At 41.1% G+C, this 24,704-nt stretch overlaps 2 protein-coding genes across 8 annotated transcripts in view; one reads left to right on the forward strand and one right to left on the reverse strand.

Moving 5' to 3' along the window:
• The window catches only part of hdac5 (histone deacetylase 5), a 60,516-nt gene extending 53,564 nt beyond the window's left edge, over nt 1–6,952 (reverse strand). For 4 of the 6 annotated variants that reach the window (XM_061846644.1, XM_061846643.1, XM_061846639.1 and 1 more), the window contains exon 1: nt 6,696–6,952. The gene's annotated coding sequence lies outside the window, so the exon portion shown is untranslated. Of the gene's footprint in view, nt 1–2,133; nt 2,245–6,612 lie in introns of those variants that run through there. The other 2 variants (XM_061846640.1, XM_061846641.1) reach the window with 2 other exon arrangements.
• Nucleotides 6,953–12,890: 5,938 nt separating this feature from the next.
• On the forward strand, nt 12,891–23,526 carry LOC133514885 (transmembrane ascorbate-dependent reductase CYB561). 2 transcript variants are annotated; one of them, XM_061846956.1, is made up of 7 exons: nt 12,891–13,013; nt 13,113–13,212; nt 14,464–14,674; nt 18,240–18,338; nt 18,447–18,550; nt 18,629–18,786; nt 21,445–23,526. In XM_061846956.1, exons 3-7 carry the CDS (start codon nt 14,467–14,469, stop codon nt 21,635–21,637), a joined length of 762 nt encoding a protein of 253 aa, XP_061702940.1. In that variant the 5' UTR covers nt 12,891–13,013; nt 13,113–13,212; nt 14,464–14,466; the 3' UTR covers nt 21,638–23,526. The 2 variants fall into 2 exon arrangements, with proteins under 2 accessions (XP_061702940.1, XP_061702941.1); XM_061846957.1 differs by having other exon boundaries at nt 18,629–18,755; nt 21,445–21,581.
• The last annotated feature ends 1,178 nt before the right edge of the window (nt 23,527–24,704 follow it).

The following is a 24,704-nucleotide window of genomic DNA, read 5'->3' on the forward strand; positions in this document are numbered from 1 at the left end:
CAAGAGTCACACAGTTGTGTAAGATGCAGTGTCTTCTTCATTTAAAGCAGTTAAGAGTGCGTTAAGGCTAATGTGTCTGAGTCCTATAAGGTCACTTTCAAAGGGATATTTGCATCAACAAAACTTTGAGTAAACAGTAATATAATGTAGACAATGAAAACTCAACCCATAAGAATCTGAACAGCAGACTTGCACCGATCTGATCGGCTTGATCGGTAAAGGACCATAATTGGCATTTTATGCTAATCGCTTTTAGTGTCATAATTCACTGATCCGATTAATTACATCAGTGATCGGTTCCGCAAGAAATCCCGTGTCTCCATTCTATACAGTAATTTTGATTCCAAAAGCCAGTTTATTTTTTAGCCTTGTTGCATCTTTTTGGACATACTACAGTAAATATCTGGACAGCTAATAAAAATATATTAAAAAAAAAACATCACTGGTGTAGGATAGACAGGTTTTTTTTAACTTCAGTGATGATCAGCCTGAAAAATCCTGGTCGTGTAAAACCAACTGAAAAGTATTTTACCTCCAATCAAATTAGAGCTCCGTCGGGGTTTTTTTTTTTTTTTGCCATTGTCATTTGCCAGTCACTTTGACTTTTTGCAGTCACATTTGTGCTAATAAAACAGCGAGTTCTTCTACTAGTATTCATTCAATTGACAACAAATAAAGCTTCCAAATTGGGAATTAACACTGACTAGTGCTAAAATGCATGAGCGGTGATGCATAAAGCCATGAGGTTCGTTTGAAACTGTTACCTGATTGGCTGAGTGTCTTAAGGCCACACTCTAACCACGGAGTACTATACAGTTTATACAAATAAGATGACGCTCTCATGGGATTACATGCACATGTTTGGCTGATGCAGTTGTGCAGGCCAACATCATGCTCACTTCAAATTAAATAGGACGGACGAAATTGCTGCGCGGGTCACAAGTGGTGCTTTTCTGAACTGACACATCAAATTTTGTATACGTATTGACACCATTGTATTGTCATCACCATTTCAAGGAGAAGTGACTTAGTATACTGGTATCTTGAATTTGGAACACTCAAAATGTCAGACAATTATTAGCGGAGTATGAGTCATTGCACAGTTTATTTGAAATTGTAGTCTTTGTTTTTAATGGAAATACTGGAAACTATTGAATAAGGGTATAATGTATAATGCAGCTACATAAAATGAAAATAAAATACTCACACTAAACTATCCTTACACAAGTTCAGTATGCTTCCCCTTCTCTGAAACCTTTGGAAGCTTTTAATCCATTTCTTAGTGAAAAATGAGTCCCGGTATTTATTTTATTTATTTTTTACACTTGGATAAGATTAGACACGCCTGAATTATGGGAAATTAAAATGAAAACATTTTACTTGGCGAGTATTAATTTTTCAACATTGTAAGACTAAATTAATTAATTCAAAATGTTTATTTTTGGGCTGTATACTGACAAATCCTATTTGGATCACTCACATTTGTGGGAGGACTTGGTAGTATATAGTCAGAGAAAATATTATTAAAGGAAGTCTAAAATGGTTCAGATGGCCTAGTTTGAGTACAGTAACTCCTTTACGACTCATCCTTTGATCACACATGAGAGATCCAGGCATACTGTTTATGACTTTTTAAACATGACTAGAATGACTTTAAAAGACATAAAAGCGAGCAAAGTGGTTATGAAGATTTCAGACCCAAAAGCAGATATATCCATTTTTGTTAATGGATATACCTGCTTTTGCTTCTGGACTCTTCATATGATGACTGCTACGGAGAGTTAACCAACATCAAGATTTTCATAAATTTAGGAAAAAATAAAATTAATGGCACTGTTAAAAGCACCTTAATAAGTGATATGCAAATCAGGAAAAGCTACAAGTGTTGATATGTTGAGCTCACAAATGAACTAATTAAGCGAATGTCATCAAGCAGCAATTACAAATCTTCAATTGTTGAATTGTTACAGCAATTATAGCACAAAACAACAAGCGTTTCCAGAGAATGTCGAGATGTGATAAACATGATTAACACATGAGAACACGGACAGCAACATTAGATTTGTTAAACTGACCCCCCTAAAAAAGGAAATCCAGCCCCCCTAGAGCTTACAACACCTTTATAGAACTTACTGCAAAGTTGAAAGTACAGAAATTGTCCAAAAAGATTGGGTGACTCGAGCTCATGGTTTTAAATTTCTCAAACGGGTTTATCATGATTCTTAGGCACTTGTCTGATACCACCACAGATGGGTACCAGGCAGAGATGGTGTGTGTGTGTGTGTGTGTGTGTAAGTGCGTGTGTGCGTGCATGTCTGTAAATGTGGGTGACACGCGCGCCCACAAACCATTGCTCTGACCAGTCATTTTAAGCGAAGATTTTGGTTGAATGCTACTGCACACTTAAGACTGCTCTTTGTTTGAATCACTAGTTACAAACCACTTTTAGTGAGACACGATGCAAAAGTAACTACTGAAGAAATAACTAGTCTAATTACTGTCCAGGGAAAAGTAACTCGTTATTCAAAAGGGCAAATTTTTCGGAGTAATGCGTTACTTTGTACTCAGCATCACTGACGTTTTAATGTTTTTCACATTTTAGCTTCACAGTAGTGACAGACACGGGAGTTCTTTTGAGTGTGCTGAATCACTCGAATCAGTTCCTTTAAATGATTTACCGATAATTACCGTATTTTCCGCACTATAAGGCGCACCGCATTATAAGGCACACCTTCAATGAATGGCCTATCTTAAAACTTTTTTCATCTATAAGGCGCACTGCATTATAAGGCGCATAGAAAAGACGCTACAGTAGAGGTTGGGGTTACATTATGCATCTATTAGATGGGCTGCGCTAAAGGCGCAATATTGATCCATATATAAGGCGCACCTGATTATAATGCGCACTGTCAGCTTTTGAGAAAAGGACAGGCACTTAGGTGCGCCGTATAGTGCGGAAAATACGGTACATTAATTATCCGTCCCTGAGGTTCACCTTTATTCAAGTTCGGCAAAGCACTATATGCGTTATTTTAGTTGCACGGTATTTGTGCGCAGCGATCACATCTAGCGATTATCCTTTTGCATCTGCTCTTGTCAGCCGGCGTGACTTTTCTGGATTCTGGTGCACACCATCGCTGAGAGTAGGATCTACCCTCCTGCCTGTCTTCCTGCTCCCTCACCTTACTGTTATTATCATCTGATTAGTGGAAAGTGTCTTGAGTGTTGAGCAACACTGCAGGTAAGTAAGTAAGTAAGGGGTCGCCATCTCAGATGAACGCACAACTTTGTTTGGCACAGTTTTTACGCCGGATGCCCTCCCTCCTCTCGGGGAGTGGAGGCTCCAGTGGGATACAAACTCACGACCCCTGGTTTACCAAACCAATGCTCTAACCACTGAGCTATGCAACACTATAAAAATTTAGTGCATTATTATTATTATAGCAGCACGATGGATAGAGCTGGTAAAGTGTTGGCCTCACAGTTCTGAGGTCCCGGGTTCAATCCCAGACCCGCATGTGTGGAGTTTGCATGTTCTCCCCGTGCCTGCGTGGGTTTCCTCCGGGCACTCCCGTTTCCTCCCACATCCCAAAAACATGCAACATTAATTAGACACTAAATTGCCCTTAGGAGTGATTGTGAGTCCGGCTGCTTGTCTCAATGTGTCCTGCTATTAGCTGGCAACCAGTTCAGGGTGTACCCTGCCTCCTGCCCATTGATAGCTGGGATAAGCTCCAGCACTCCCCGCGACCCTCATGAGGATAAGCGGTGAAGAAAATGGATGGATGGATTATTATTATTATTATGAAGCAGCACAGTGGAGTAAATGGTGAGAGGGTTGGCCTCACAGTTCTGAGGACCGGGGTTCAAATCCCAGCCCCTCCTCTGTGGAGTTTGCATGTTCTTCCCCTGCCTGCTTGGGTTTCCTCCCACATCCAAAAACAGACTCTAAATTCCCCCTAGGTGTGATTGTGAGTGTGACCGTTTTCTGTCTCTGTTCCCTGTGATTGGCTGGCGACCAGTTCAAGGTGTACCCCGCCTCCCGCGACCCTTGTGAAGATGAGCAAATCAGAAGATGGATGGGTATTATTATGAAATTAAAATGCTTTAAGTATCGCATTAGAGACACAGAGGGAATGATAAGTATGTGTACATATATGCATTTATTATTAATTAGCATTTATTTTAAACGTGTCCTTGTTTTCATGTGCTTGACCGACTCAAAATTAGCAATTAGTTTGAAGAAATGGCTGCTAGTGAAAGCTAGGACGTCAGGATTTGCTGTTAAAATCACTCATGAGTAAGCTCGCTGCGTAGTACAGCGTTCCTTTGGCAAACAAAGCACTCTTCGCGCCTTAACGGATCACAAACAAACGAATCACTCTTCAGTTCCTCAGTACACCAGTTCAGGGAACAAATCACTCAGTTCACTTAAGTCCCTCCTCTTCCTGCATGCCTCCTGACACTGGCTGCTCATTGGTCATTCACCGAATATACAGAAGTGAGCAACAGAACGGTTTAGCAGTTCCGTTTCAGATTCCCAGGCGACTCGCTCGCCACATATCCAAGCAAAAAGTGATGGAAAAAATGATTCTGTATGGTTCATTCACTAAAAAGATTTCTTATGGAGAAATCGTTTGCAAAGGTAACAACATTATTTAACAGTGGTTAGCTTTTCACATATCAATTGTCAGTTGATCAGTTGATGCTAATACAAAAATGTGACAACAGTGAAGTTATGTGACGTCAAGTCAAAGATGGATAAGACACCCTTGTGATTGCGATTGTTGGCAGAATATTTTGTTTTTTACATATTACAGCGCGTTCTACATTTGCAAAATAAAAACAAATGTTAGGCACCATCTGTAGTGTGAATGTAAATGTAAATGTTACCAATTGCATGACATTTATGTATGTTAACATGTTACCACAACCTTTGCATTGATTAAGGTTTTATACAATTTAGAATAGTAATATGTAATATATAAGCTTACGGCCATCCTACACCGAGAATGCCCGATCTCGTCAGATCTCAGACGCTAAGCGGGTTCGGCCCTAATTCGTACTTGGATGGCAGACCACCTGGGAATACCAGGTACTGTAAGCATCTCCCCCTGGCTAAAATGTAGAGGGGTTGCGTCAGGAAGGGCATCCGGCGTAAAACTGCACCAAACAAATATGTGTTCATCTGAGATGACAAGCCAAAAGGAAAAGAAGAAGATAAGTAATATATAGCTATGCATTTATGTATACTGATTGTCCTCGGGGTCAGGAGTGAGCTGGAGCCTTGACAGCCAATCACAGGGGACATAGAAACCAATAACCATTCAAACCTAATGATAATTCAACATCGTCAATTGATCAAATATTTAATGGAATGTAGAGGGAAGTGGGAGTACCTGGTGAAAACCTGTGGAAGCACAGCGAGAAGGTGCAAACTCAGAGGAAACTGAAAAAATTTAAGAATTGGAGAAGGGGGCCAATACTTTTTCACAGCACTGAAACCGTGAGGCAGACATTCTTACCGCAAAACAAAATTTAAAATCTGCGATATGTGGCTCGTCACATGAACAAACCTGGAAAACAGGTTATCGCAGATTTCCAGTGTAATCTGCGATAACTTCGATTGAATGACATGCGAACGTGAATTTGCTAAAAATTTATTTTGTTTTATTTGTGGGTGGTGTCTTCTGACCAAGGTTAAATACTGTATAGATAAATATAACATTATATATGTAAAGACGAACAAAGCCAAAAAATTCATATATTGTGGTCTTTCATCGGTAGCTCTTGAAGACATCCAGTGTAAAACAAAAAACAGAGTAGACTTTCAATATTTCTATCGCTGCTTTGTCCTCATTCCTGCCATAGGGCTTTTCCAGTCACCTAAACCAGAAGGAAGTGCTTTGAACTGTTTTGCCGCATGTGGATGTTGGTTGTGCCTGTTAAATCGTCTTTTTTCCCCCTTGAGGTGAAATAATTTATTGAAACTTGAATTAGAATCAGAGGTTAAGGGGAACATAAAATTAACATTCCCCCCCCCCTTCTACACCATCATTCAGTTCTGGAGTGCAAACAAATATGTGCGAGCACGTATGGTTCCCAATAAGTACAGCAATATTCTTTTCTCTAGGTCAATGCAAATAGTCGTATCAAGATTTGGCAAATAATGCAGCTATTTACCCAGTTGTTACATATCCTCAGACCCATATTAGAACATCAGAGGACAACCTTTGTCAAATGGCTTAGTTGATAAGTGAAGCTAACGGGACAATACGTACAAAGTCGGTTAGTGAGTTTATTGAGTAGTAGATTGTTGTTCAATGGTAGCTGTTAGCTTAAGGCGTGTACTGGTAAAAGACCCACTCTGTCGGTTGCCTACTCGAGGTTGACAACTTCCAGTTGTGCCCCGACTAAACTCAATAAACGTCTACTTGTGAGGCTGTTGCGTGTTACACAAGCCAGGGCTGATCAGTGTTGACCCCCCCCCCCACGACACAAGTCTGTTTGTATCTGTCAGGTACCCGCTTTGTGTCCTTTAGCTAGACACATTTCAGTGTGTTTCCAAGTTAGCTAAGTGTGGATAACGGCTCAAACAAGCTCAACAATTACCTCGATGAGCAATAGAAGGAAATTAGCGGGGAAGTCACGCATGCACGCACGCACGCACGGGCTTTCTCTCACTCCACGGTTACCGTGGATGTCGGCGGGTCCTCCTGGAACGTGTTTTAGTGCGGAGGTGTCTTCCTCCCAACTCCGGCTCCCATCGCGGCTCGCAACGTCTCGAGCGTGGCTGTAGCATGAAATTTCCACAACCTGGCCGCGACTCACCTCCTAGGGTTTCACTACGACCATATTTACAGTCCGCCACACTCCCGTTCCCCCGTCCCTTCTCCTCTCCGCCGCCACCAACAACAACATTATTGACGTCCTCCTCTTACCACGTGACCAGTCTGCTGAGGCTAAAAATAGACGCCATGGACAACGACAGACAGGGGCAGACACAGACAGCGAGGCAGGCAGGCAGGCAGGCAGGCAGGCAGACAGGATCGACAGAACAAGCAGAGCTACTTTCATTTCAGCTTCACCCAACTATCACATATTGAGCATTGGAAATGCAAAGTAGTTGTTGACAATTTGCCGCTGAGAAACTTAAATACTTGCCAGTCCCCGTTGATCATTTACATTATTAAGAGTCTTGGAATACGTGTATAAATTTACCCATTACCCCTCCAATTCATTACTTTATTGATTCAGTTTTGATTCTCTCACTCATTATTGATTTTTTGTAATATACACACATAACGCACACACACATATACGTACAGGCAAAGCAAATTTATTTGTATAGTGCATTTCATACACGAGGTAACTGCGCACAACTCGTTGGAGCGTTGGTCACACAGTTCTGAGGATCGGAGTTCAAACCCCGCCTCCGCCTGTGTGTGGTTTGCATATTTTCCTCGTGCCTGCGTCGATTTTATGCAGACATTCCGGTTTCCTCCCACATCCCAAAAACATGCATTCATTGGAGACTCTAAATTCCCCCCAGTTGTGATTGTGAGACTCTAAATTGCCCCCCACGTGTAATTGTGAGTGCGACTGTTGTCTGTCTCTATGTGCCCTGCGATTGGCTGGCAACCGGTTCAGGGTGTACCCTGCCTCCTCCCCGATGACAGCTATAATTGGCTCCAGCCCTCCTGTGACTCTCGTGAGGATAAGCGGCTCAGAAAATGGATGGATGGATGGATGGATGGATATTGTTTGTCTCCATGTGCATTTATGGCTGTACATGGTATTTTCTTTAATTGGCAAGAGAATGATGAGGGGTTCCTCTCGTGTAAGGGGTCCCCAGACCCAACTTTTCTTAGATCCCCTACTCTAAAGGGCCCAAAATGTGCTACCATTATGCAGCTCAAAACAATAGCCCAAACGTTCAATGGTCAATAAAATGTATAATCTATTTTAGTAAGCATGTGCAAATTTTTGTCTCTAAAATTGACACTGATTTAGTCATATGATTTTCCATCCATCTATTTTCACATTAGGCTCAGTGGCAAGAGCCTATCCAAAATGACTTTGATCAAAAGACACACAATTCATTTTCTGAGCCGCTTATCCTCACGAGGGTCGTAGGAGTGCTGGAGCCTATCCCACCCGTCATTGGGCAGGAGACAGGGTACACCTTGAACCGGTTACCAGCCAACCGCTGGGCACATGGAGACAGACAACAGACGGACTCACAATCACAACTAGGGGCAATATAGAGTCTCCAATTAATGCATGTTTTTGGGATGTGGGAGGAAACTGGAGTGCTCTGAGAATACTCACGCAGGCACAGAGTGAACATGCAAACTCCGTACAGGCGGGCCGTAATTTGAACCCTGTTCCTCAAAACTGTGATGCCAACGCTCTACAGCTGCTCCACCGTGCCTTATACTGTTCAATGCAATCATATTTTTTTGTGAAACATTTTGAATTATTATAATGTTACATACACTCGCCTTAATCATCATCATCTTCATATACAGTATTTCATGATGAATCATAAAAGCTGTCCAAATATTTACTGTCCCAACTGTTCATATAACTCAGAGTCCTGTGACTTTTCCTCTTATGTAGACAAAGAAAGAGAAGAAAATCGTAGCTAAAGAATCTATTTATACTAGACATTTTCAGAGACTGGGATGATATGAGTAGGTAAGTAAAACTATGGAGAAATATAGAGGGGGGGAAAAAAAGGAAAATTGAGGGGAGGCAAGCCAAAAAGTGAGACAGAAAGGGGAATCGCAAGTGAGCCACAGAGGGATGGAAAGATGGCTGGGAATGATGGATGCAGAAGAGAGTGGAAGAACCGCAGTAGACGAGAGGGAGATCAAGAACAGAGAGCGCAGTGGAGGTGGAATAAAAGCAAGGAGCGTGCAAGAGACAGAAATAGAGGGAGAGAACCAAAGAGCTATTCTGGTAATGATGTTGTTGCCATGGAGATGCTTTTCCCCACTCAGACTACTCCACAGGTGCCGTGTGGGGATTTTTAAAGGACATTACTGATCGGCGGTGATCTGTTGAACACAGCGCCAACGATTGGTTGACTGAGGTGAAGTGCAAAGGTCCTCCCTTGCATGTCATTACCCTTCAAATGTGTTTGCCTTCTGGTGGAAATGCCAGAAACGCCATTCAGTCCATCTACGACTGCCTGTCGATAGATCTGTGCTCTAAATATTCATCATGCTCATGTAGGTCACTGTCGAATATTCTGAAACCTATCCTTACTTTGGTCATGGGTGTCCTGGAGCCCTTTCAGCTGACATCTGGCAAGAGGCAGGCTGCACCCTGGACTGGTCTCAAGCCAGTGGAAATGTTCACAACAGCAAAATTTTAAATACAATACAACCATAAAGCCTAGGTCACTGTAATTTGAATTTATGTTGCCTTTCCGAATCCATCCATCCAATTATATTACCTGCTTATCCTCACAAGGGTCACGGGCAGTGCTGGAGCCTATCCCAGCTGTCAACGGGCAGGAGGCGGGGTACACCCTGAACTGGTTGCCATGCAATCGCGGGGCACAAGGAGACAAACACCCGCAGTCACACTTTTTAAAATTTGCAAGCCCAACACTGCATTTCTCATGCTATTTTCTCAAGTTTCAATCATCAACAATGATTTGATTTAGATACTTGTTTACAGATCATTTCCACATATACAATATTGTAGCACATATACTACATTAGGTGAGTAAAGATAACATGATAATTTAGTATTACAACCATCATCGGGTGAACATGTTTCCAATCATACTGCAGACACTGTAGGGCCTCCTGCAAAGTAAAATGTGTTAGTAAAATGGTTCCATCGGTACCATTCTGCGTTATTAGACATTAAAAGTGGAAAAGGAACGCACACACATGCTGCAAAGAAATAGCAGTGGAAGCAGTGGTGAGTCAGACCTCTGAGTCACAAGAGAAATGAAAAATGTCAAGCATAAAAACAGTATACTGTATATGGCACTGGACACCATTTTCAGCCATTACTGAATCCAGACAAACTTGTACGTTGGTATACATGTGCGAGGCTTGTGTCCACCGCCCCCTGCACACAATGTTACAATTCTTTTGCAAAAAAGCCTTTTTCTACAGAATTCTTTACTACTTCCATGTAATATTTTTAACAGAGCTATACAGGTAGGAAACAAATAGATCAGAGAGACTGTTTTGAGCTAACCTCTGCAGGCCAAGTACTTGCTACTTTATAGCCAGGTATGTCCTAATTATTAGGCTGCAGCGCCCTCAAAGGGAGAAACCAGGATACTGCACGTACGTGTTAAATCACCCAGTGTGAAGCAGTGTGTGGTTCAGTGAGTTTAAATGAATGACCATCTGAGTAGATGTGTACTGTCCATTTCACCGTTAAAGTATGTCCGCGCCTTTAATCCGAGTAGCATACAATTTAAGATCAAGCAATCAATTCAGTCTTCATATTTAGACAACAAAATTGAAAATACAGGAAGTCATCCAAGGAAATAGATTAGCAAAGAAGAAGTGGGACACGGAGAAGACTGAGGAGAGACGGAAGGAATACATTGAGATGCGTCGTAGGGCAAAGGTTGATGTGGCGAAGGCTAAACCAGTGGCATATGGCGACATGTACTCCAGGTTGGGTACGAAAGAAGGAGAAAAGGAGCTCTACAGGTTGGCCAGACAGAGGGATAGAGATGGGAAGGATGTGCAGCAAGTAAAAGTGATTAAGGATAGCGATGGAAATGTGTTGACTGGTGCCAGTAGTGTGCCAAGTAGATGGGAAGAGTACTTTGAGAAGTTAATGAATGAAGAAAATGGGAGAGAAGTTAAAGTAGAAAAAACAAGCGTGAATGACCAGGAAGTGGCAATGATTAGTAAGGGGAAAGTTAGAAAGGGATTGAACAGAATGAAAAATGGAAAGGCAGTTGGTCCTGATGACATACCAGTGGAGGTATGGAAGCAATTTGGAGAGGTGGCTGTGAAGTTTTTGGCCAAATTGTTTGACAGAATATTAGCGGGCGAGAAAATGTCTGAAGAATGGAGGAAAAGTGTGCGAGTCCCCATTTTCAAGAACAAAGGCCATGTTCAGAGCTGTGGAAACTACAGAGGAATAAAGATGAGCAACACAATGAAGTAATCGGAAAGAGTAGCGGAGCCGAGACTCAGGACGGAAGTAAGTTTCTGCGAGCAACAGTATGGTTTCATGCCTAGAAAGAGTACCACAGATGCATTATTTGCCTTGAGGATGCTCGTGGAAAAGTACAGAAGGTCAGAAGGTGCTACATTGTGTCTTTGTAGACCTGTACTACAGTACCAAGGGAGGAACTGTAGTACTGCATGCACAAGTCTGGTGTGGCGGAGAAATATGTTAGAATAGTACAGGACATCTATGAGGGCAGCAGAACAGCGGTGAGATGTGTCATAGGTGTGTCAGAAGAATTTAAGGTGGAGGTGGGACTGCATCAGGGATTCGGGCTGAGCCCCTTCCTGTGTGCGGTAGTAATGGATCGGCTGACAGATGAGGTTAGACTGGATTCCCCTTGGACTACAATGTTTCCAGATGATATTGTGATCTGCAGAGAAAGCAGGGAGTAGGTGGAGGAACAATTACAAAGACGGAGGCACGCACTGGAAAGGAGAGGAATGAAGATTAGCCGAAGTAAAACAGAATAGATGTGCATGAATGTGAGGGGCGGAGGAGGAAGAGTGAAGGTCCAGGGAGAAGAGATAGTGAAGTTGGACGACTTCAAATACTTGGGGTCAACAATATAGAGCAATGGAGAGTGTAGTGAGGAAGTGAAGAAACCAAGCAAGTTGGAACAGCTAGCGGGAGGTGTCTGGTGTGTTATGTGACAGAAGAGTCTCTGCTAGGATGAAAGGCAAAGTTTATAAAACGATGGTGAGGCCGGCCATGATGTACGGATTAGAGACGGTGGCACTGAAGAAATAACAGGAAACAGAACTGGAGGTGGCAGAAATGAAGATGTTGAGGTTCTCGCTTCGAGTGAGCAGGTTGGATAGGATTAGAAATGAGATCATTAGAGGGACAGCCAAAGTTGGATGTTGTGGAGGTGAGGTTAGAGAGAGCAGACTTACTGTAGATGGTTTAGACATATCCAGAGGCGAGAGAGTGAGTATGTTGGTAGGAGGATGCTGAGGATGGAGCTGCCAGGCAAAAGAGCGAGAGGAAGACCACAGAAAAGGTTGATGGATGTGGTGAGGGAAGACATGAGGACAGTTGGTTTTAGGGAGGAAGATGCAGGAGATAGGCTAAGATGGAAAAAGATGACACGCTGTGGCGAACCCGAACAGGACAAGCCGAAAGAAAAAGAAGATTTAGATAACAGCGACATAGGCCATCCAGCTTCACAAATTCCAATATCGCTATTTGGGGAAACTCGTTTTTCATTAACACCTATGCCTACTATACTTCTGTAGTAGAATGAGCACATTGTGGCGGTAATTTGAGGGCTCGTTTTTTAGGGAGTAGTTGGTGTAAAAGTTGGTTTATTAAAGAGTATTTCAACGTGGGGTTCCCTTGCAATGGTGATGCATACACAGAAATCGTGGAAGAAGAGCGTTTAATTGTTCTGTTTGTTGCCATAGATAAACAAAGGTACATGGGAGGTATAATATTTGTAGAAAAGCAGGTTGGAACAGTTGGCAGAAGGTGTCTGGTGTGTTATGTGACAGAAGAGTCTGTGCTAGGATGAAAGGGAAAGTTAGGTATAATATAATATAATATATAGGTATAATATTTGTAGAAAACAAACATATTCCTTTCCGGCTCAAAGAAGCTGTTAAGAAAATTGCCACTGGTTGGATTATGTCCCACTCACCTCCGTCTGAGGTTCAATTTGGCCATTCCCGGTCCTCTTGGGTTGTCAAGGCAACTAAACCCTTTTACGTAGGTGCTGAGCCATCACTCCGGACACGGCGTCGCCATCGAATTTGACGTTTTTCTTTTCAGACTGAAACGATACAGTAGCAAAGGTAATCGTGCAGCACCGTAAAATTGTAATATGAAGGCTGGGAGAATGCTAAAGTTGTTATTTCCTGATTGTGTGAGTCACGTGGTTTGGCTCTGTTCAGAAAATCAAGCTTGACGGAGGAGGAAGAAGGCGGATGTGTATAAATTGAACGCTCGGCCACTTTGCAACACGACAGTACCCGACGACAAGCGGACCACGCAGTAAGTATTGAGCCTGAGCAACTTATTTAGATTTCCTCCTACTTGAGCGACTGGTTGAAACTGTTTTAGTGGCCAGAGTGAGGTCGTTAAACACGATGTCGGATAACAGATGGCAGGTCGTTATTATGGCAATCAACATCCGCGTGTGACAGTAGGCGTCACGCTTTTTGAGAACTTTTCTCTGTTTTCCATATGCTCTACAGTAGGGTGTTAAACTAATTTTTGTCGCTCTTCATAATATGCGGGCCTTTTGTAGAACCATACAAATGTAAGCCCGTTTATAGTTCAACCTTCGGTCCAGCCTCACCTGCTTCAGATGAAAATCCGCGATGGGGACATAACAGACCCATTAAAACACGCTTTTGAAATGCATTTGAGCACACCCCAAAAATTGCAAGCAATAAACTAAAAGGGCAAAACAGTAAGTGTTCTGTTAAAGCATATTAAAAAAAAATCGCAATAACTACAGATACTGTGGGATTTTTAACGACAGATCAATAGCTAAATAGATACTGTACACAATTTAGTGATAGTTTTTGTTCATCTGTTGTTCAGTTTAAAAAAAGGGTTTGGTTGCAAAAAAGTCTCCCAGCATTTCAATGTTATTTTAGATTGAAGACAGTTTTCAATTTTTTTGTTTAAATGTTTGCAAGGAATCGGAAGTAAACGCAGTCGATTTGCTTTAAAGCATAAATTGATGTGACCCTCGTTAAGGCTGAACCAGGTGAAATGCCATTTTTTTTTTTTAAAGTGATTCCAAATTTGAATGGCTGCTTTTATAGAATTTTGTAATATTTGTATCACTGCAAAAAATGCAACAAAGCTTTTGCTTTTATGATAAAACATGGTACTGATCAATTTTGTTGAATGAAGATGTGAAATTCAAACTGAGGTTTGTGATGCATCAGTAGTTGGGCTCGGGTTGCAGCAAAGCACTGGCAATTATATCTGTTTTATTTTTTTCAAATGGGGAAGGAATACATTTTTCCCCTCACAGTAAGTAAAACTCCTCATATTGTGATGTACTTGGGTTGTCTTGATAATCAGAAACATTTTAGTGCGATAAGTACACTGAAGAAAATAATTGTTCATGGCACTCTACAGTTTGTTGATGTTGGAAAGGGAAATATGTTTACTTTGCAATTTGATGTTCTAATCTTATGTACTCCATAAGTGAATTTGGTCTGTACATAGTAGAGCTGCAGGCAAAAGATGTAGTCTGCAATTGCATTGTCTCTCTCTCTTTCTCAGATCATGGAGGATTCTTCTGTCTCCCGCTCTGCTCGCTCTACGTTTGCGTGGCTGGTGGGAGGCTCCCAAGTTCTGGGTGTGACATCAGTCGTGCTGACTGGCGTTTGGATGGGTCACTACCAAGGGGGCTTTGCTTGGGATGGCACGCAACAGGAATTCAACCTACACCCTCTGTGCATGGTTCTGGGCTTGGTCTTCTTACAGGGAGATGGTGATTAGTCACAAACCTCAGTTTGAATTTCACATCTTCATTCAACAGAATTGATAAGTAACATGTTTTATTATCAAAGCAACAGCTTTGTTGCATTTTTTGCAGGAATACAAATATTACAAAATTGTATAAAAGCAGTGGCTGGAAGGATCAATTTTGTGAACCCTGCTCTGTTCTTTGTTGGCTAGGCTACCACTAATTGAGACGAGACCTGAAACAGCAATAGTGAACGATAATTATGTTTTTATTTTTAGTGCAATTGAGTCCCATCCCTGAAATTGCAATCTGAAGTTCTTTATTAAAATAATGGAAAACAGCAAACCTGATTTACAAATATGCACTAGCAATGATTAAATATGCTTTATATTGTGGAATATCCAGATATTTCTCACATTCAAGACCAAATAAGATGGATCCATCCTTTTTTTTTTTTTTTTTTTTTTTTTGAGGTGCTTATCCTCACCAGGGTTGCAGGAGGACCAGAGCCTGTCCCAGCTGTCATCTGGCAGGAGGCGGGGTACACCCTGAACCGGTTTCCAGCCAATCGCAGGGCACATGGAGACAGACAACAGTCTCCAATGAATAGTTGTTTTTGGGATGAGGAAGCCAGAGTCCCTGGAGAAAACCCACACAGGCATGGGGAGAACATGCAAACCCCACACAGGCGTGGCTGGGATTGAACCCAGGTCCACAGAACTGTGAGGCCGATGCTCTACAGCAGTCAGGGAAGGGACTAGTTTCACTAGAAATAAAAGCAATTCTTGTCCTGAGAAGGGATTGGCAGGTAATACTATTACAATATACTTTCAATACTAATGTATGTTTGTGAGAATTATAACGTCTTGAATTTTTTTTTTTTTTTTTTTTTTTTATTATACAGCACAAGGAACTTCAAATGGACACAAAAATTATATAAACTGAAAGGGTTCGACATAAAGACATACATTCACCTTCCATACACAAGCTACTGCACCATCAAAACGATATATAAATGCAAAGCTTATATTTGTGGTCAAATGTAGTGACTCGTGTGTTACTGCAACCTGTTGCATTTCTAATTGTCTGTGTGCCTTTTCATTCTTGTTCTCCCTTTGGCTCCTGCAGCTCTTCTGCTAATATGTTTAACCACATTAAATGTTGTGGCTCAACAGGACAGCTGTTTGTTTCAAAGCTTGATTGCATTAAAGTGATAACGCCAAAGGTCAGCTGGACATGAGCAAGATGTTCACAAGTCATGGAAACACCCTGAGGGGATTGTGTACATACGAGCACACACACCAGTTTATATGTGGGATTGGGACCCGCAGCACGGACGTACCCGATTTGTCAACAGATGGACGTGCCTGTTGTCAAATCGACCATTTCTTCAAGAACCAGTCCACTGACCGGGCTTTTACCGCTGCTTTGCCGGCATGAAGCACCTCATTCGTGGCTGTTATCAGTGTTCATTTTCTATGTGTTCTACTGGTTCAAAATGATTTTAGCATTCCAAAAATGAATGTATAATGTGCATCTCCTCCCAAAAAGTCAACAGTGTCCATTATGCATAAGCACAGTGAAGAAAATAAGTATTTGAAAACCCTGCCATATTGCAAGTTCTCCCACTTAGAAATCATGGAGGGGTCTGAAATTTTGATTGTAGGTGCATGTCCACTGTGAGAGAGATAATCTAAAAGGAAAAATCCAGATGATGTATGATTTATTTATTTTTTAAACGAGTTATTTGTGTGATACAGCTGGAAATAAGTATTTGAACACCTGCGAAAACCAGTGTTATTTGGTACAGTAGCCTTTGTTTGCGATTACAGACAAGCCCAGTCCTCCACACAGATCTTCTCTAGATCAGACAGGTTTCTGGGCTGTCGCTGAGAAACGCAGAGTTTTAGCTCCCTCCAAAGATTTTCTATTGGCTTCAGGTCTGTCGACTGGCTAGGCCATGCCAGAACCTTGATATGCTTCTTATGGAGCCATTCCTTGGTTTTCCTGGCTATGTGCTTCGGGTCATTGTCACGTTGAAAGACCCAGCCACGACACATCTTCAATGCTCTGGCTGAGGGAAAGAAGTTGTTGTTGAAGAGATAGGAACTGAAGAGGAGGGGTTTTCTAATTCTTCCCATGTTCAAAAATCTTCCCATGGGGGTGTATTTCAACCATATTTGTTCAAACCAGAGTTGACGAAGGCAACTCAAGGACGGTTGACCTGACAGGGTTGACCTGGAACTTCGCACCCAAAACACAGACTGGTAGGTGCCTTGAGAAATCTACCGTATAATAAATTAATAAATAATAACAAATACATTGTAAAAGAAAAAAATCATATGTTGTGGTTTCTGGATTTTTCTTTTTGGATTATCTCTCTATCAGTGGACATGCACCTACCATGAAAATTTCAGAACCCTCCATGATTTCCAAGTGGGAGAACTTGCAATATAACAGGGTGTTCAAATACTTATTTTCTTCACTGTATGTGGTAAAATGTCGGAAGTCACATTTTCTAAATGTATGCTACCATCCAGAAGTTATGCAAAAGCTATACATTTTCTTTCAAACATGCTACTAGAAAGTAGAAAAAGGTGTAACCTACACTTTCACTTCAATATGACTGAATATACAGAATGTTCAGTTATGCTCATAAGTTTATACACCCAGGCAAAATTTATTATTTTTTAAATATACACAACTGATGACTGAATAACCACCACTATTGATTTCTTTATGGCAATTTGTTTAATGGTAATGCTTGATAGTTTAAGTTGAATCTTGTTTAAAATTTTATTTTTTGCCTGGTCCCTGATATTTGGTTGAAAGAATTGTACACATCTTACAAATTATGCCTGAGTAATCAAATATATGAGCACAAGTATGTGTTTTCTTCTTTTTTTTTAAATAAAATTAGCGCTGTAAATTTTAAAACAAGAGCAAGTAAAGAAAAAAAAATACACAATACTGTACTTCACGATTTGAAGATACTGGTAGAAGCAAAATCAAATATAATGCATTATACATGGGTAGAAGGTTTTTCCAGAATTTTGAGGTCAATTTTGGGGGTGCGTGTTATACATGTATGTGGATTATACACAAAGTACGGTAGACGCCGATCAATATTTACAAAAGTTTTGGAGCCTTGCAAGCAGTAAAGTTGTCTACTGTATGTTGTTTTTGGGGGTAGGCGTGGACAACCACACTGATAGAATCTTGTGTGGAAGTGTCTCTCTAAAACAGTGAAAGGCCTTCATAATTTTGTACAACCTTGCAATTTCACGTTCTCTTTGAGTAGAAAATGTATAATAACTGTGATAGTTCTCATGTTCCAAAGTAATTATAAAGTATTTTTTTTAATCTGAAATGAATGACAATGAGTACAGAGAGCCACATCTTATGTAAATATATGCCAACAAAAGTCACTCCAATATAGTGAAGTAAGGAGAGATACTGGTTCAGGTGAGACTGTGATGGGCTCTTTTAACAAAGGTACAACGTAACAAATCCTTACAGAGCTTAAAAGCCTTTGTCAAACCAATTCATGAAAAGTTGGAGCAATTGTTGTTCAACTTTGTATTCACAGCCATCCTGGTCTACAGAGTATTCCACAATGAAGCAAAAAAGAATGTTAAGGTGCTTCATGGCGTCATTCACTTGCTCGCCCTCATCATCAGCATCGTCGGTAAGTTGGATAGATGAGTGATTTTGTTTGTCTCTCATTTTTCTTGTCTTTCTAAATGTGTGTGGCACCATCCCACATTTACATTTTGCCTTTCGGGTATATTTGTAGGTATAGTAGCTGTGTTCGACTCCCACAGAGCAGCCAAGTATCCAAACATGTACTCCTTGCACAGTTGGTGTGGCATGGCTACCATTGTCCTATTTAGCGTGCAGGTTGGTATACATTCAGTGTGTACACATACTACGCAAGGACGTTTGTCTTCATCACATTTTCTGTTTATCTCCCAACAGTGGGTCATGGGTTTGTTGTTCTTCCTATTTCCTGTGGCATCATCGTGGTTGCGAGCCATGTACCTCCCCGTCCATACGTTCTGTGGTCTGGGTCTGTTGGCTATGGCTGTGGGGACCAGCTTGCTCGGTATCACAGAAAAACTCCTCTTCAGTATCATGTATGTCCACATCTAGTGTATGTTACATGCATTTTACTCACATATTCAGCTGCACAATGGTTGTTGATCAGATCAGTGTCTACATTTCCAGGTTAGCTGCACTATAATGGTGAAGAATGTTTGTTTTCATTCGGGTATTTGAATGACTTTGATTGTTCAGACTTCCATAGGCTCACCACCCGTAGGAGAGGCCAAGACGATCAGGTGTGATCTGGGTGGGGGTTAAAGGTGGGGACAGGGGTGGTCCAATCCACAGCTACAGAAGCTGGCTCTAGGGATAGGGTACCTCACCTCTGTGTCACCAAACAAGCCTGATCTGGTGCGTGAGGTTGAGAAAAGCCAATTAGACATAGACAGGCTCACCTCAATAGACGGCTTGCACTCTGGTACCACTCGAGAGGGGTTGGTGAGAAGTGCAAAGTACGTGTGGCATACTGCTTGACTTCAACACTCACATTTGCAATGACAGTGAAACCTGCAGAAGTGTGACTAGGAAGAACGCCTCCCGATCAGAACCCGAGTGGTGTTCTGTTATTTGATTTCTGTGCTTGTCACAGACTTTCCACAACGAACACCATGTTCAGACAAAACACTTGCCCTTGGTACACGGCAGATAGAAACAAGAATTAAACAGTATAATTAAAGGGCCACTGACACCTAAAACATAACAGTATGTTTTTAACCAAAAATAATGATCCGGAATGGACCCATCTGTTTTTTCACAAGTCAGAAGGTTGCCGTATATCGTTTTTTTTTCATCTCCCACCAGGGAAAGTCTCTAGGATTTTGTATTGAGGAAGAACCAGGAAGTGGTGGGTTTTTTTCAGTAGCGGGCTCGACTGTTTTTATTGATTTAACCTATTGGACAGGCGAGAAATTACCCGTTTTTTTCAGCGTGTTAGCCAAAATGTCGGCTTGTTGTTTTGCTGGAACACATGGGAGGATGGATTCGCTCTTCACACTTTTCCAAAACACCCGGTTCATCGTGAAAAATGGATTGCATACGTGCAAAGGACGAGAGCGCTTCTCAGTTCTAAATGACAGGTAGGTGTGTATAGAGCTATTAAAAAAATAATAGTTGGGGGGGGGACTAATTTGTCTCACAGTTTATAGCATATGTTACTTGATAATTTAGAATAAATTCCCTTGGTCAAACCACCAACATATAACAAAGCACTTGTATTGCGTTTAAGACAATTTAATCACACACAACACAAAACAATAACAAAATAGAAGTACAGAGACAGTTTATAGCTTGTAATATGAGCTAACGAGCCAAACGACGTAGTCACCAAACTCGTCCAACTTGTCCAAAAGCAACAATAATCAAAAGTTCCATCCGCGTCCAACGGCGTAATCCTTCTATCAGAACATAACAAAAGATCCGCATCGTAATAACTTCACAAAGTACGGAGGTCAGGGGTGCTAAACGTGTCGATTGACGCGAGCTGGCGTTGTCGCCTGCCGGTGGCCGGCGTGAGCCCCAATGCAGGGGTGGATCGGGCGGGGAGGAGAAAGGAGCTTTCCCCCCCAACTGGCCACCGACGGCCAACACATTGCAGAAACTTTAACTGGCGTTCCCGTTTGGGAAACCTTGACATTATGAATATATCCCTGTTGAAAGTGATTCAGGCCTGTACAATTTTTGTCGATACTTCTGATACCGTGGGCAGAAAGGAAACAGAAATACTATCGGAAATTAGTTCTAATGAATTGCTCATAACACGCTTCGGCCGCACTGCGTCCGCCATTTTGATGGGAAGATTGGGGTACATAACAGTATCTAAGTAGGCGTAGCTGAGGAGCCTTGTGCGGATTTATCCATTATAGGCCTGTCATTTTGAATATTTCATTGGGTTCCTCGTCCGTCTGTCGGAGAGTCTATTGTTAGTTAGAAGTGATCCGCATATGACCTAAATATAGCTTGAAACGAGAGGGAACTATTGCCTTGGTCACTTCCCTCGATTCTGAGATGTTCTCTTCTTTGAAATGAGCTTCAGTCTCAGAAGGGGCGTCAAAAAAATCTAAAAATCTCTCTTGTTCATCTTCCATAGCACGGGGCACAGCTTGTTTTCCATGGCGACTGTGCCAGTGTAACATCTTCAAATGACGTTGCAGGCAATATGGCCGCCACTGGGATGTCGAGTGAGACTTCAGCAACTTTGTGCCATAATGACACCCTCTCCGCTCATTTTTTCTTTTCGTATACACATTGAAGTGAATAATATTATATGTAGTGTTCATAACAATATATATTTTAAAATGTATATTTGGCTGTCAGTGGCACTTTAAATTATTCTACAAAGGGCCATATTTTGGGTACTTTGAGAGACACCATGTAGGGGGAAGGGAACCCCTGCTGTTTCATTGAAACCCAATCCTTGACGCCAGGCCAAAAAGGTTTGCAATTGCCTTTAGATTCCACAAGATGGTGGCAAAGGACTACTTCTGTTTGTTTGAAATGCATCTATTTACTTCAACTTAGAGCAGTTCACGGGTTGTGAAAAGTAATTAAAAGTAAAATAATTTGGCCTGAGCATAAAAACAGAAGCGTTTTATGGTGAATAAAGGAGGATGGATTCCTTCAACAATCTGCTAGTGTGAATATGTGCGGAGCCCATTATTGCTCTAATTGTGACTTGCTGCCTCTTGGCCCAGGTCCACCTATTCGAGCTTTCCACCTGAGGGGGTTCTGGCCAATGTTTTGGGCATCCTGCTTGTGTGCTTTGGGGTGCTGCTTTGCTACATCATCACCAGGGAAGAGTACAGGCGGCCACTGAACCCTGAAGAGGAGTCCTTGGCAGTCCACTTCAAGACCCTGACTGAAGGGGGCTCACCCACCATGCCCTAACTCATTGGCTTCATTATAACTTCAAACTGCTCTCGGAGCAATTTAACGTTTTGTGGCGTTGATTCACTTACTTTATTGTAGCATGCAATTGAATAGCGATGACGCAAATGTATTGGACAAACAATACAAATGCTCACTTTTGATTGACATGGTTAAAGAGAATAAGTGACCATCAGTGTGGTGTTGATGTGTTTTTGTGTGCCAATTCCTGTTAACTGTGTGTGTTCTTCATATTTTTGAATGTGGAAAATCCCAATGAACATGCTGTGATGCTTTCCAATGGAAATTGGTAATTTTCTCTCAGCTACATACCTTACTTTATTTACCAGGTGATAAAATTTGAAGCCTTGGTGGCGGTATCTTCTGCTACCTTCTTCTTTTAATAAAGTTTGTTATTGGGGGTTGTAGTTTGCAGTTGTGTAGGCTTGCATTACTTCATACTGAGAGCTTTTTGTAAATTTACAGTGAGCCAAATTTGATCCACACTTCTACTGCAATCGTTCTCTGACCATGTCAATCAAAACAACAATCTTTTTATCCATTTATCTTCCGTTATGCTTATACTCACTAGGGTCGGCAAAACATTCATCTCGAGTACTGGATGTCATTAAATCACAGGTATACAGATAATTGGTATAGCCTTTATTTACAAACTTCAGACTTTACCAAATAGAGTATAATAACTAAGACAGAACTGAAATGTTACTAATCGAATTGTTGAAATGTGGAATGTGAGACTTGAAGCCAGAATGGTTTTAATTGGGCATAAAATGTGGAAGGTGAGGTCAATATATTACATAAAAAAATCAATGTGAGAATTTAAGGGTATTTTTAATTGTCTTGAATTATTTGAACAGTTTGGCGTTAAAACAGTTTGAATTGTCAAAAGGATTGTGCAAAGCGGTAATTATGTCAAGTGTCACCATTGAATGTATTTGGAATGTTGTGATGAAAAATGTGCAATATTGAAAAACACGGGAAGTTTGGGAATTTGAGAAATAGTTCCCAAAATGTCCTAGAGAAGCTGAAAGGTTGATGTTGGAAATGTGAAAGAATAGTAACTTTTGTTGAACGTCTCATTCACCTCCAATGTTTATTTGTTTTTTAATTACAAGAATTTGGAATTCTGGGAGATATTTAAAATGAATTTTGGGAATATTTGAACCTTGAAATGCTTGGTTTAGGTTAGAAATGTGGAAGGAGTAAATTGTGAGAGTCAAAAAAGGTGAAAATAATACTGTACACTGGATGCCAGCATACTTGCGGTTCAGCGCCTGAAGATTCACAGATTTGTGGAGTACCCCCTCCAATTTAATTGTCAATGTTAATTTTTTAAACTTTTATATGATGATCTTAGGGGAGTGGGGGTACCAACCCTGAAAATGCTTTTTTTCCTGGTTTATCTTTATTTAAAAATTTAAAGGACATTTTAAAGTTATAATGAACAAAGAAATTATTTACAAATTTTCACCATTCGCGGTCCGAACTGGTACCTGTCCTTGTGTCCAGTGTACATGCTCTTCAGACCTCATTAATCATTATGAAAATAAATCTATCTTAGGTTTCATAGCTTCACTATATTTATATTATTATACTTTTATTATTATTATTCCTTTGTATTTTAAACACCAAACAGTCCAACAACACTACAAAGATATAGGTACAGATTCACAGATGCAGTGTCTTAGCAGTTCAGATCAAAAACAAAATCTGCTGCCTGTGCATATGATACATGGCCCGTTATTGAATAGGTGTTTATATTTATTTTAATTTTTGTTCTCATCTCTTTGGCTACTTGAAAACAGTATAGAAAGTACTGCTACGTATTTGTTGTTGGTGATGCTTGAAAATAAAGCCTTCAAGTCTTGCGCTTGGCGGATTGAACTGCATTTAACGGAATCCCTCACTTTTTCCTCATTATGGTTTGTGAGTATGGTGGAGCCTATGGAAGTTAAGAGACAGGGTACACGCTGGAGTGGTAGCTGTGTACGTCATTCACCACCCTGAAAAGAAAATGTTTCCAAAAATCAACAACAAGAGGATTGCAGTTCCCAAACAATCAGAGGATGAAGTGACAAGGTGCATCCAAACAATTGGAGGAGCAAATGACAAATGGAATCTGCCAGTACTTTAAATCTCCCATAGCTCTTCCTGCCCCAATGAAGCGATCAACAACTCAGACAACCAAACCATCTGCAGTACATGTTGGCTTCCCCTCTCCTAGCCCGAATACAATCTTAACTCTGATGGATAGGATGAAGACTACCTGTATTGTCAATATTGGAGTCCAGTCCATACTAAACCAAGATCTTCCTCCCATCCAACTCACCTGAAACCACCGTCCACTAAAAGATGTGAAAGGTCTCTCCTCCATCCACGAAGACTTATCTGTTAAATCTGACTGATATTTTCCAGGTCTTTTCCACAATACCTCAAACTCCTACAGAGATCAGGTATATTTTCACCCTGTAATTACAAGGGACAAAGTTGGTCAATGGGATATGGATATACTTTAATTTTGACAATCATAGCTATGCAGATGACACACAGTTATATTTAGCAGTGTCCCCAGATGACTACAGTTCAACTTGAGACGGTGTGCCACTGACTGAAGCAGATAACTGGATGAGACAATATTTTCTTCAACTAAACCACAACAAAACAGAGACAATTGTTTTGGGCAATAAAGAAAAGAGGGATTGCTGTTAGTAAACACCTGGACTCACTAGCCTTAAAAACCAGAGACCAAGTCCGAAATCTTGGTGTTCTGATAGATTCCGACCTGACTTTCAGCAGCTATATCTAATTAATCATAAAAACTGCCATTTACCAGCTGAAGAACATATCTAGACTCTTCTTCTTCTTTTCCTTTCAGCTTGTCCCGTTAGGGGTTGCTACAGCGTTTCATCTTTTTCCATGTAAGCCTCTCTCCTGCATCTTCCTCTCTCACCCTAACTGTCCTCATGTCTTCCCTTACAACAGCCATCAACCTTCTCTTTGGTCTTCCTCTCGCTCTTTTGCCTGGCAGCTCCATCCTCAGCACCCTTCTACAAATATACTTACTCTC

The sequence above is a fragment of the Syngnathoides biaculeatus genome, chromosome 16 (assembly GCF_019802595.1).
Source record: "Syngnathoides biaculeatus isolate LvHL_M chromosome 16, ASM1980259v1, whole genome shotgun sequence".
Lineage (NCBI taxonomy): Eukaryota > Metazoa > Chordata > Actinopteri > Syngnathiformes > Syngnathidae > Syngnathoides > Syngnathoides biaculeatus.

Excerpts from the sequence above, each read along its gene's own strand:
- LOC133514885 (XM_061846956.1), top strand. The coding sequence starts at position 14,467 with ATGGAGGATTCTTCTGTCTCCCGCTCTGCTCGCTCTACGTTTGCGTGG. Across the intron at positions 18,551-18,628 it reads TTGTCCTATTTAGCGTGCAG|TGGGTCATGGGTTTGTTGTT; the intron begins GTTGGTATACAT and ends ATCTCCCAACAG. Across the intron at positions 18,787-21,444 it reads AAACTCCTCTTCAGTATCAT|GTCCACCTATTCGAGCTTTC; the intron begins GTATGTCCACAT and ends CTCTTGGCCCAG.